This window comes from Pan troglodytes, chromosome 2, assembly GCF_028858775.2.
Source record: "Pan troglodytes isolate AG18354 chromosome 2, NHGRI_mPanTro3-v2.0_pri, whole genome shotgun sequence".
NCBI lineage: Eukaryota > Metazoa > Chordata > Mammalia > Primates > Hominidae > Pan > Pan troglodytes.
The window spans coordinates 175,277,269-175,290,258 of NC_086015.1; the positions used below are offsets into that span (position 1 = coordinate 175,277,269).

The 12,990-nt window shown below is 39.5% G+C and overlaps 1 protein-coding gene across 4 annotated transcripts in view; it reads left to right on the forward strand.

Annotated features, from left to right (window-relative positions):
* The window catches only part of FNDC3B (fibronectin type III domain containing 3B), a 361,399-nt gene that overhangs the window by 92,100 nt on the left and 256,309 nt on the right, over positions 1–12,990 (forward strand). For all 4 annotated transcript variants that reach the window (XM_001165324.8, XM_016942296.3, XM_063807331.1 and 1 more), the window contains one exon: positions 1,380–1,455. In XM_001165324.8, the coding sequence (XP_001165324.1) occupies positions 1,380–1,455 (76 nt within the window). The remainder of the gene's footprint in view (positions 1–1,379; positions 1,456–12,990) is intronic.

Here is a 12,990-nt window from a genome sequence, read left to right on the forward strand (position 1 = left end):
TGATTTAGAACACATAGTGGGGGACTTGACCTGTCCTGGGAGTCAAAACACTGTATCACAAGCTGAGAAGGATGAATAGACGTTGGTTGAGGATGGAGGAAGGTAGGTGGTAAGCTAAGATGAAGGAGTACAGGAAGAGTATCACAGACAGAGGAAACAGTATGCTTGACAGTTTCAAGCCAGGGAGGAACAGGGCTTGTTCCGATAACTGTAGGATGAATGTGACACTGACATCCTGTCAATTTCTAGAAATTATATGGTGATTTTTAAAATAGTGTTAGCCTTGTACATGGTGGTTTTTAACTGTAGTTTTTGTGGTGGTGGTTGTTGTTTTTGAGATGGAGTCTTGCTCTGTCACTTAGGCTGGAGTGCAGTGGTGTGATCTAGGCTTGCCACAACTTCCGCCTCCTGGGTTCAAGCCATTTTCCTTTCTCAGCCTTCCAAGTAGCTGGGATTATAGGCAACTGCCACCATGCCTGGTTAATTTTTGTATTTTTAGTAGAGACCAGGTTTCACCCAGGTTGGTCTTGAACTCCTGACCTCAAGTGATCCACCTGCCTCAGCCTCCCAAAGTGCTGGGATTACAGGCATGAGCCACCGTGCCCAGCCTAACTATAGTTTTTTAAGTTTGTATTATGTCTTTTAACTTGTATTTAGATATCAATTAGTGATTTTTTTCCTTTGATTATCCTTTGATTAGAACTATTAATAAAACTATAAGGCTGTTGACAGAACGTACTTTGCTATTACCACTCATGGTCTAGTCTTGGAAGTTGTCTAATATTAAATATTTATGTTCATATAAGTAAAACATTGACTTTAAACATTTGGGTATTTGGTGGGGCCTATTTATAATATTTAATACTGTTCATTATTGTCTTAAGATCCTGTACACAGATAATTCTTTTTATAAAAATTTTTCTTATAAATATTTTTTGTTGTCACACAATAGAATCATATAACCAGATCAGTAATAGACACTTGGGAACAGTATGCAACACTGTTAGGTTAAAACCTCATTGCTAGATGCAGCTTTCTTCTGTAAGTATGGTTTCTGGTGTTTTTTCTTCTGTAATTGTAGTTTCTAAATTTGTGAAAGCGAAAAGGGAATTGTGCTTTTCAAAGAAAAGTTTTCTTCAAATGGAGTTTTTAAAGTTAGATAGCATCATAAGCAACACAGGAGAATTCACTTAGCTAAATTTGAATGCATGTACTCCTCCTACCCCCATGCCCCCAATTAAGACTTATACTCCAAGTTTTGTGTTTATAAAAGATTTTATGCCACATGCTTCCTGTCTAGTATATAAATTTAGGTAATAACACTTGACAAATCCCAGAGGCTCCAGTATTAAACTGAAATTAATGTGTTGTTTTGGCAGGTTATTCTCGTTCAAGTTAATCCAGGTGAGACTTTCACAATAAGAGCAGAGGATGGAACACTTCAGTGCATTCAAGGTAAGGACATTTTTGGTAAATATTCTAATCAAAGATTTTTTCTTTATTTGAAGGAAGTAATGTTTTTCTATGTGTGTCTGCATGTGATTTTCTAGAAGTAAAGTATATCTTGGATATTCGTTTTCTTTTTTTTTCTGTCGCATGGTCTCAAATATATATTATGATGTTATCCAAAGGACATTTTTAGTGGTAAAATCTGTATTGGGTATCTGTTGGTTAGTTATTGCTAAGTAACAAATTACTCCAAAATTTGGTGGCTTATAACAACATTTATTAACTCACAGGGGGCTAATGGTAGGAAGTTTTCTACAGTTAGTTGTTAAGTGGGCCTCTCCATGGAGAAGTGGAGGGGGCTTATGTTACCGCAGCTGGCTTCAGAGCCCATAACTAGAGGGCAAGAGGGAGCTAGTAGGTCCAGCCCAGACTCAAGAGAAGAAATTGTGAAAGGGCGTGAATACCAAGAGGCAGGTCATTGGGGGCCATCTCAGAGGCTGCCCAACACAGGCTACTCTTTGGCCCCCGATGATTCATGTTCCTTCCAAATGCAAAATGCCCCCTCCCAAGATCTCCAAAAGTCTTATCCCATTATAGGATTAGCTCAGAGTTCAGAATCTTGTCATCTAAAGTTCCAGGTGTAGGTAAGGCTTTTGGGTGTAGTTATTTTATTACAGCTCCTAGCACACTTCTAGTGTGTATACTAATGCCTCTTCTGTATAGTTCACTTGGAAATAAATTATGTAGGTACTTTGATCCATATGGAGTTCTGTGTAGGAAGATCAACCTAGATCTGATGTTAGCTGGTAAACACTGTAGTGTTAAAAGGCACTGTTTATGATAGCTCTTTTTGACAGTGACTGGGATTATGGGGCAAATGGTAAATGGCATGCAATTGAGATCAGTATTAGGTTATTAATTGAACTGGAATCTAATCTGAGGCTTTATTATTAATACCTGAACTTGCTTACCAATATACAAACAAACTAGGGGAAATGCCCTTTAGTTTCAGTTTCCCATAATAAGCTGTATAGAAACAGTTTTTTTTTTTTTTTTTGCCTTGCGTAATAGTAGAGCATGTTGCTTTGTACTTTTTTTTGTATCTATAAGAACAAAACTTAGAAAATATTTCTTGAGAAATGAGTATAGTTTTAAAGATTCAAGGCTAATGAGTTTTAATTGAAGTTAATATGAAATTATTTAATCACTTTTATTAATGATTTCTACTCTGCATTTCTCTGTTGTGCCCCAGAAATTGATCTTTGGAATTCTAAATCATTTAAAATCAAAACCTAGTCTTAGTCGATGAACAATATGGGGAAACTTCAGGTCAAGGAAGACAAGAAATATTTTAAAATAGTATGGACTATAGAGTCTTTCACCTATTTGTAGTCTATAATAAACGGATACTGTGAACAATTAAAACCTCAGAATCCTACAACTCTGTATCTTAAAAAAAAAATCACACTAGAAAAACTAGATGAAAGTCACCTATATGGGATGAAGCTGAAGTTTCCAGTTCAGTAAGAAAGCAATTAAGCCTCTGGTTATGGTAACATTGGCACCCCATTAATTGGCTAGTACATAATGTCCCTCTACAACTGAGTGTGTGTAATAGAATCTATAAAAGCAAATCACTTAGTGGATGAACATGCATTAAAATCTCTTTCATTCCACCTAAGTTTACTTTTTGGTGTCTAAGGAATGTGTGTATGTATGTGTGTGTGTGTGTGTGTATGTGTGTGTGCATGTAGTGTGTGTGTGTTTTTTGTGTGTATATATGTATGTAATTTCACTGAGTTGGCCGCTCCCCCACTTTTTTCTTTTTTTAATCCATGTTATAACTGGTGCACTTTGCAGGAAATGTTGCAAGTATATTGCTCTCTTCACAAAGGGAGCTTTGTATTTATTCATGATGATACTTGGAGATAAGTGACACTAACACTCCTAACAGTGATTTCAAAAATGCCTTTGACCAAAACAGAATTGTGGAGCCATTTATCTTTGGCTCCCTCCAGGCTTCCTATTCTTTGTTCTCTTCTGAAGTCTCAGATACTATGGTTATCTTCATTTTGGGGAGTGGTGGTACCTGGCCCAATTAATTGAAATGGCACAGGATGGAATGAGGACTAGGACCTGGATCCAGGTGCTTTGCTAGGGTTTCGGAAGCACTGGGGCAATAGGATGAACTGCAGAAACTGGAAGGAAAGTCAGCCCAGCAGGCTGAACCCCAAATTCAGACTCATTGACTGCCACTAATGTATAAAAGGCAGTCACTCAGGCAAAAAATAAGAAACCCTTTATATGAGTCCCAGTATGAGTTCGTGAATCCTTCATTCCAGTTGGGTAGAATATAGCAACATAAAATGTGGCAATAGGCAGTGTATTTTAAATTCCAACACAAGTTGCTGTGTCATCCTCACAGTCCCAGTGATTAACGTCATCTCTACCATTGCTAACATTTATTCATCTCAGGCTGTGCTATGCATTCTTTCCTTTAGTGAGTGTGTAGTTACACATAAGGAAGCTGAGGCCTGTCGAAAAGTCACAAAGCTAGAAAGAGGCAGAGTTGAGTTTTCTTCCCTGGTATGTCTGATGCCCTGAGTTCCTTGTTCTGTGCCTTTATGTCAGGGAGGACTACATTCTCTTGACAAGAGCAAGGTTAAGTTCCTGTTCCTGGAGTAACAGGATTTTGAGCTGGATACCAGGATGAGTACTTAGATACCCAGAATGAGACAGATGGTTTGCAGAACAAAAGTGGTTGGTGGAGACTGAGTCTTGGGAATGAGCTAGGGGCGAGCACTTTGTTAATGAAGTGAGATCTACTGGTTGAGCAGTGACTAGCAGACAGTGTGATGCAGGGAGTATTGGTTTAGAACTCATTAAATTATTTCTGCCCCAAATCAGGTTTGAGTTCAGATTTGGGGTGGCTCAGCTTCCAGGTGGGGCTTCCAGCTCCAGCTGTTGTTGATTGGGGCCAGGGAGGGCTCGTAGGTACAGTGGGAGGCAGTTCTTTGTCATTTAAAAACCTATTAGGAAGGAATCTGAAAATGGTCACATTGTAATGGAAATTTCTGAAAGAAATATTTGTATTTTGTTAGGGATTTAAGAGATCGAAACTCTACTTATATTCTTTGAACACTGGCCAACAGGCGGGAGTGGTTTTGTTTTGTTTTGTTTTGTTTGTTTTTTGTTTTGAGATGGAGTCTCACTCTGTCGCCCAGGCTGGAGTGCAGTGGCACAATCTCGGCTCACTGCAACCACCGCCTCCCGGGTTCAAGCGATTCTCCTGCCTAAGCCTCCTGAGTAGCTGGGACTACAGGCACACGCCACCACACCTGTCTAATTTTTTGTATTTTTAGCAGTGACAGGATTTCACTGTGTTAACCAGGATGGTCTCGATCTCCTGACCTCAGCCTTTCAAAGTGCTGGGATTATAGGCATGAGCCACCACACCCGGATGGTGTTTTTTTAAATTGAGGGGAAGGTGATGGGTGGTGGTGGCCTTCCTGGAAAATTTTGAAGTCATACCCATTGATTATGCCATGGTTGAAACTGTCAGCCTAATAACTTTGCTATTTTAACACCAGCCCTCAGTTTAGGGACTGCTTTGTAGGGATTTCAGGTAGGGGGTGGAGTTGGTTGCTGGGCCTTCCTGGAAACTTTGGAATCACATTGTATGAGGTCAGTCCTCTTTACTTGTAACTGAATTTATTAGCCTGATAATTTTATCTATAGGACATTTATGACACCACTAGAAAGACCTCAGAAGCTCATTGTGATCTCATTAAAAGGCAGCTTGGAAGTTGAAAGCAAATTAATACAGAAGAATATGGGCTGAGTGGGGAAGCTCACACCTATAATCCCAGCACTTTGGGAGGCCAAGGCAGAAGATTGCTTGAGGCCAGGAGTTAAAGACTAGCCTGGGCAACATAGTGAGACCCATCTCTACCAAAAAAAGAAAAAGTTAGTCAGGTGTGGTGGTGCATGCCTGTAGTCCCAGCTGCTCAGAAGGCTGAGGTGGGAGGATCGCTTGAGCACAGGAGTTTGAGGCTGCAGTGAGCTATGGTTGCACCACTGCACTCTATTCTGAGACCCCGTCTATTAAAAAAGAAAAAAAAATGTGTTTTTATGGGAATGTCCTTGGTGATAAGGAAGAAAACACAGGAAGCATACAATATGCTGTGAACGCAGATTCATTTCTAATGGAATATTTCTCAATATTTCCCATGAAACATGAATCATAGGTCTTGAAGGGGCCAAAAAAGGTCATAGTTTATTCTCACTTGGGGTCAGCCTATACCTATGGCATCCTAGACAAAGGATTTATTTTCTCTTGGCCAGATCAAAGTGTGTAAAGAGCTAATTGTTAGGAAAAAAGAATCTTAGCAATCAGTATGAATTTTGCCTTTGCTTCAGTTCAGGAATTAATAGAGGGCACACTTGGGTCTCTCCCATTATTTTCATATCTGTGTCTGGGCTGAGGTGTTGGCAATGCAGCCTTCCTTCCTGTCTACACATGCCATCTCTTTATCTGCTCCCTGTAAAATCCTCCAGCCAAAACAAACATCATGCTTCCTTTAAGACTTTAGGCCTGTCTCTTCCAAGAGCTCTCTCAGACCACTGCCTGACTTTTCCCTGAATTCTGGAGGAGCAGGTAGAGGTAGCACTACACAGTCTGGTTATATGCGTAAACCTTTCCTTAGCTCTCGAATTAGATGTGAATTCAGTTGTGACAGGAAACAGTGTATCTTCACCCTGTTCCCCAGCCACACAGCTTGAGAATAATTACTGACTGGATTCCTGACTGGCTCTGGTATTACATTCAAGCATGATGATTTTTCTTTTAAATTTTATTCTTCTGATGGCAGTTTAAAGTTGCTTAGTTACGTGCTTATAGCAGTCTCTAAATCTCAGTAGAAGAACTTTGAAATACTAGATTCCATTGATAATTGAAGTTAATGAGTTTCCTTTAGAGAAATATGTTTAAATTCTAAAGAACTTTTACAATGACCCTACATTAATACTGTAATTTTTTATTTAAGACTATTAGATATAAATTGTGAGGCTAAAGAAAATAGGTGAGTGTGATGGTGATAAAAAAATACTGATTAAAGTAAAATTCTTAGGAAGCACCATTATGTTAGTAAACAGTAATATTTAAAGATACTTAATTGCTAATAGTTTTTGTCCAAAATAATTTAGGAATCTTTTACCATAGCAGTTAATCTGCTAACTTGTGTTAAGTGAATAGAGACCTCGAAATGACTAAATGACAACAGAATGCGTGCAGAGGGGAATTCTAAGAGGGCACTGCTATGAGATGGCTGTAGCTTTGAAGCTGTTTGAATGTGAAGCTTTTTCCGCTCTTGCTTGTTCTCCATAAGACTTCTTCAGCTCTGTGTCTAATTCTCCCCCTGCCTCAGTGAGTGTGGGAACTGTATCATTGATGAACACCACGCTCTGCCCAGTGGCTCTGTGAATGACACCATTGAGAGCTGTTCACCATTTCTGAATTTCCTCATTTGTCTCCCATCCCCCGCCCCTCCATGTATGAGTCAGCATCCAGAATGTCACAGGGACCTTAATGTTACTTGTTTTTCCTTATGTGATACTTTTGGGACCTTAATGTTGCTTTTTTTTACTTATATGATACTTTAAGTACATTTATTAGACTTGTTTGGCACACTAAAACACTGACCTGTCATTCTTTCTAAGAATTTTATGACAGGTCCTAGGGAATTTGGGTTGTCTCTTGCTTTGTTTAGTGTGAAATGACAAGAATGGTGTCATAGCTTGGTTTTGCAAACTGAGGTAGACTAAAACTTCAAAAGCAAGGCATCCATATGGTCTCTTCCTTTAATACATACTTTGCATATAAATGAGAAATTCCTGTTTTACTAGCTTAAAACCCAGGAAGAGGACCTGTTGCAAATGAAGCCTGTTTTCAAAGATTGTAGTGAATCTCTGTCTTGGCTGAAATTTGCAACCAGTTTTTGATTAAAAATATTTGGGTGATTTGAAAGTAAAATTATTGTAACATGAATGCATTAAATTCTGAATCTTTGCCAACTTTTATTATATTGGATGAATTGTTATTTGACTATTTGTAAAATGTCTGTATTATAAATGGAAATGTTTCTTCCTATTACAAGATTAGGATTTTAGGAGCTTGTTTTCTACATAAGAAACTGCCTTGAAAACCATTTCTTTTTTTTTTTTTTTTGAGACAGGGTATCCTGTCTCAAAAACAAAGACCTGGCTCTGAGACAGACTTGCTCTGTCACCCAGGCTGAAGTGCAGTGGCACGATCAGATCATAGCTCGTTGCAGCCTCGACCTCCTGAGCTCAAGTGATCTTCCCACCTTGGCCTCCCATATTGCTGGGATTACAGGCATGAGCCAGTGTGCCTGTCCGAAACCCATTTCTTTAGTATTTGGTGGATTTGTGAGGGATTGCTAACAAGCTGAAATGTTATTGTGAACACTTAGGCCTCACTTGGAAAATCTTCTACAATTGAAAATAGCAAGTCATTTGCCAAGGCTAGCCCTATTGTCATGGCCATCTTTCTGATTGATCCAAAGCTGTATATGGTGAGAGTTAGTCCTCCCAGGAGGCTCTAAGCCAAGAGAGTCTGAATTTCCAGGAAAATCTGAATTACTCTACCAACTTTCCAGCTTACCTTATGATACTTAAATGTTAGCTTCAAGACCAATCAGTCTTTTACCTGTGTGTGTCTATGCTACAAATATATATTTACATGTGTATGTATATATATTTGCTTCATTAGAAGATTTTTCCATTTTCCATGATTGGATTTACATGACATTTGGAGAAAGATTGAAGAAAAATTACTTTCAGCTTTGTGGAGTACTCTTGATCTCTGAAATGTTTGGGGGCTCTATTTTGCACATGACAGTTAGCAATTCCTCTCAACATGGACTGATGCACAGCTATTTGTTACAAATAGACATTCCATACGCTGACCTGAGAAACCCTTTTACAGACAGCAGCTTGCTGCTGAGTAACTGGAAGTTTACCAGCAGGTGGTTTCCACCAGGGCCGGAAAATACTGACGGGCCCAGAGCAGAAAGTCCAGGTTATGGAAGGAATGAGAGCAAAGGCTGTGATTGTACGTGCAACTGTCATCTTGCTGGGATTGTGTAATGTCATGAGGCTGGGTTACATCAATACCAAACTATGTTGCTTTCCTAGGAGGTTTTAAGTCCCTCTCAAGGGAGGTACTCAGGGTATATGCTGCTTCCTGCCTTTCTCCTCCTTCCTGTCTCAGTTATCTTGATTTTTATGTTTATTCTTATATTTACATAAGAACGGAATGTTAAACCCTTAGATAAAACTGTCACCCAATGTTGTGTCATCAGACTTAAGATGAATTGGTGTTGAGTTCTCAGTACAGCTCTGTAGTGTGAATCCCTGGTCATTTGGTAGCTAATGCTTAACCTGTTAGCCCCAGTTTCCTCTCTTAAAATGGGAACAATGATAGTACCTATCTGATAGGATTGTGAGGATAATCCATTGTAAGTGTCATTATTCTTATCATCATTATCTAGTTGTATACACAGCTTTACTGATTTTTTCCCCACCTAAATAGATGGCATGATTAATTGTGGGCAGTGACTTCATTTTCCTACTTGTAGAAAGCAGTTGAAATTCTAGTCTCCCTTTCATTGCTTATTTATGATAGACTTGCTTTCATAGGGTTGCTGGTGATGGCACCAGTTCAAACATTTTAGATGAAGGTTTATAAGAATGTGTATACTGTTCAGATATGGGGTTATAGCTAAAACAATGGGTCCAGTGTTCCATGAATTTAAAGTAAATTTTGTTGTAGTTTTTTAGTTGTTGGTTTTCTTTTGAATAACAGCCGTTCACTCTTGCACCACGCCTGAGCAGCTATATTCAGAGAAGGCTGTATCCTCTTATTTTATCCAACAAAGCAGTTTTTCTAATGTGCCTCCTTTTACATTTTCATTGAATTCCATACTTCTGACTGGGCACAGTGGCTCACGCCTGTAATCCCAACACTTTGGGAGGCCAAGGTGGGGCGGATCACCTGAGGTCAGGAGTTTGAGACCAGCCTGGCCAACATGGTGAAACCCCATCTCTATTCCCCCCTAAATACCAAAATACAAAAATTAGCTGGGCGTGGTGGTGGGCACCTGTAATCCCAGCTACTCAGGAGGCTTGAGACAGGAGGATCACTTGAACCTGGGAGATGGTGGTTGCAGTGAGCTGAGATCGTGCCATTGCACTCCAGCCTGGGAGACAGAGTGAGACTGCGTCTCAAAAAAAAAAAAATTGTTTCCATACTTGTTAAAATTTTTATTTAGTGCATTCTGTTCTTAGGCAGTACCAAGAAGCAGTCAGGACTATATATTGGGAAGATCATTATAGATTTTGGAGTGAGATTGCCTGGCTCAAAAATCCCCTGCACATTTGATGTATATTGTAAAATTAGTTCCTTAACTTCTCTACACCTCAGTTTCCTTATCCGTAGAGCTGGAATAGTAATTTCTGTCTGGAAGGATTGCTGTGATTAAATGAGGTATTGTGTACAGAGCACTAAGAACAATTTCTGAGTCATAGTAAGGGCCCAATAAATAGGAGTGATTACTAAGCTTTCGGTCTTTATTATGGGTGGGCATTGAACCCCCCCTTCATTTTTTGTTAGCTAATCATTTTTAAAGCATTTCAGAAAGCCTATGTGAACTGGAGTTATTAGGATTTTTTAGATGTCTTCACATTTAAATTCTAACACTTCAAAATAACATGTTTAAAAGTTATGCAATCGCAGTTTAACTCCTCAACCCTTCTGCCCTTTAGGCTTGTTAAACAATGATTAAAATGTCATCTCTGAAGGTACCACTGCTTAGAGTTCTTTAAATGTCACAGATCTTTGCATATCAGATAATTCGGAAAAGTGAGCAGTGTCGCATTACCTCAGTGGTTGGCCACAGGCTATTTCACAGCTTGTAGTCGTTCAGTTCCTGCTTTATTCTTTCTGTATTTTTTACTCTTGTTCTTACACTTCCAACCTGAAATAGGAAAGTTCATGTTACAAGTGTCTTTAAGGAAGACTGGATTAAGTTCTTCAAGGGCAAGGGTCAAAGCTTAGTCATCTTTGTATCCCAGAGCCTATCCTGCACGCAGGAGGCATTCAGACTGAAGGAAAGTCATTTCCTGATACTTGTCTTAGTCCGTCTGGGCTGCTGTAACAAAAATACCAGAGACTGGGTGGCTTATTAACAACGGAAATCTATTTCCCACAGTTCTGGAGGCTGGGAAATCCAAGATCAAGATACTAGCTTCTTTGGTGTTTGAGGAAGGCCTGCTTTCTGGTTCATAGATGGCAGTTTCTCTCTGTGTCCTCACGTGGCTGAAAGGCCTAGGGGTCTTCTTGGGCCTCCTTTATAAGGACACTAATCCCTCATGAATGGGGATTAGTGTCCCTCATGATCCAGTCACCCCTTCTAGTACCACCCCTTCTAATACCATCACCTTTGGGGTTAGAATTTCAATGTATGAATTTGCGGTGGGGTAGGGGACACAAACATTCAGACAGTGATAGTACTGCTGAAGATAAAATGATGGAAAAATTCTCTTAGGTAATTTAGAGAAGTTATTTATTTTTGTTGTTCTGAAAAGGTAGTTAAATTTAGTTATTTTCACTCTTAGTTCCTCAATTTAAGATAATGAATACAGGCATGAGTGTGTTTCCAAAAACAGTAATTCTGAAAAAGTCCAATATATGGATTAGCTTCTCTTACCTGTAAAAATGCATGAGGGAATCATTATAGTCATGCTTTTAATAACTTTATTTTGGGGGAGAATAGGATGGGAATACCTTAGAAAATGTTAGGCTATTTAATCCTTAAAGATACATCAACTTTTTGTATTTATTTTTGTATTATTAACAAATAATTTAGGTTACTCGTTAATTTTATTAATATTTTATGTTTTCTTGCTGTTGGAAATTATAGCGTTTATGTATAGTAATAAATTCTCGGTAAACTCTGTGTCAGACCCAGGAACAAATTATGCTTTAGTAAACGAGGGTCGGGGCGGTGGCTCATGCCTGTAATCCCAGCACTTTGGGAGGCCGAGGCGGGCGGATCCTGAGGTCAAGAGATTGAGACCATCCTGGCCAACATGGTGAACCTTGTCTCAACTAAAAATACAAAAATTAGCTGGGCGTGATGGCACACACCTGTAGTCCTAGCTACTCTGGAGGCTGAGGGAGGAGAATTGCTTGAACCCGGGAGGTGAAGGTTGCAGTGAGCCGAGATCGTGCCACTGCAGTCCGGTCTGGTGACAGAGTGAGCCTCCATCTCAAAATAAATAAATAAATAGTAAATGAGGCTGATTCGTGCTTGTCAGTGTTTGCATTGCTGTAAAGAAATACTTGAGACTGTGTAGTTTATAAGGAAAAGAGGTTTAATTGGGTCATGGTTCTGCAGGATATATAGGAAGCTTGGTGCTGGGATCTGCTTCTGGTGAGGGCCTCAAAGAACTTACAATTATGACAGAAGACGAAGGGGAGCCAGCGTGTCACATGGCGAGAGGAGGAGTAAGAGAGAGAAGGGAGAGGTCCCAGACTCTTAAACAACCAGATCTCCTGTGCACTGAATGAGAACTCACTCATCACCATGGGGATGGTGCTGAGCCATTCCTGAGGGACCCATCCTCACAATCCAGTCACCTCCCAGCAGGCCCCACCTCCAACGTTGGGAATGACATCTCAGTGTGAGATTTGGAGGGGATAAAGATCCAAATCATATCATTTACTGAGTTAAATGAAGGTGGCATAACGGTTTTTCTCTACCAGCGGTGTGATTGAAGAGGGCAGGCAGGTGTCGAGCCTGAAGGAGTGCATTTGTGGTGGGATGTGGAAGGAGAAGCAGATATTACAGACATTTAGGAGATAGTCATGACTTGTGACCAGTGAGAACACACTGGATGAATGTTTCCCTAAGGTAGATGAACTACAGTGTCTTAGAAAAATATTTGTCTTGTAACATAATTGAGAGCACTAAACATTTTGTATTCTCTGTCTCTTAATTGGACACGCATTAAGAGTAACAAATATGGGTTTAAAAGGCAAACTTTTTTTTTTTTTTTAAGTGGGTATTTTTTCCCTTTTCCTCAACCTGGGTATTTCCTCTCTGAAGAGGGTTTTCAGTGTCTTGGAAGGTAATTTGCACACTATTTGTGAGGCAAGACTGCTAAGTTAATGGGGAATATGCTTTACTACTTCTTTTTTGGATCCAGTCTAAATATGGAGAAAACTGGCCTCAGGATTGCCCACAGAATGGGGTTTCCTTTATGATTCCTGCTTTTGAGTTCTTTGAATTTGCTTCACATTTCTTGTGTGGTTGGATAGACCCTCCTCCCCCTACCACCTTTTTTTTTTTTCTATTTGAAGAGAAAAGATTATTTCCCCCCTAAGTATTCAAGTCTTTTTGTGCCTGAATTAAGGTCAAAGCATTCCATAATTTAAATATAATACCTTTTTGGATGCTT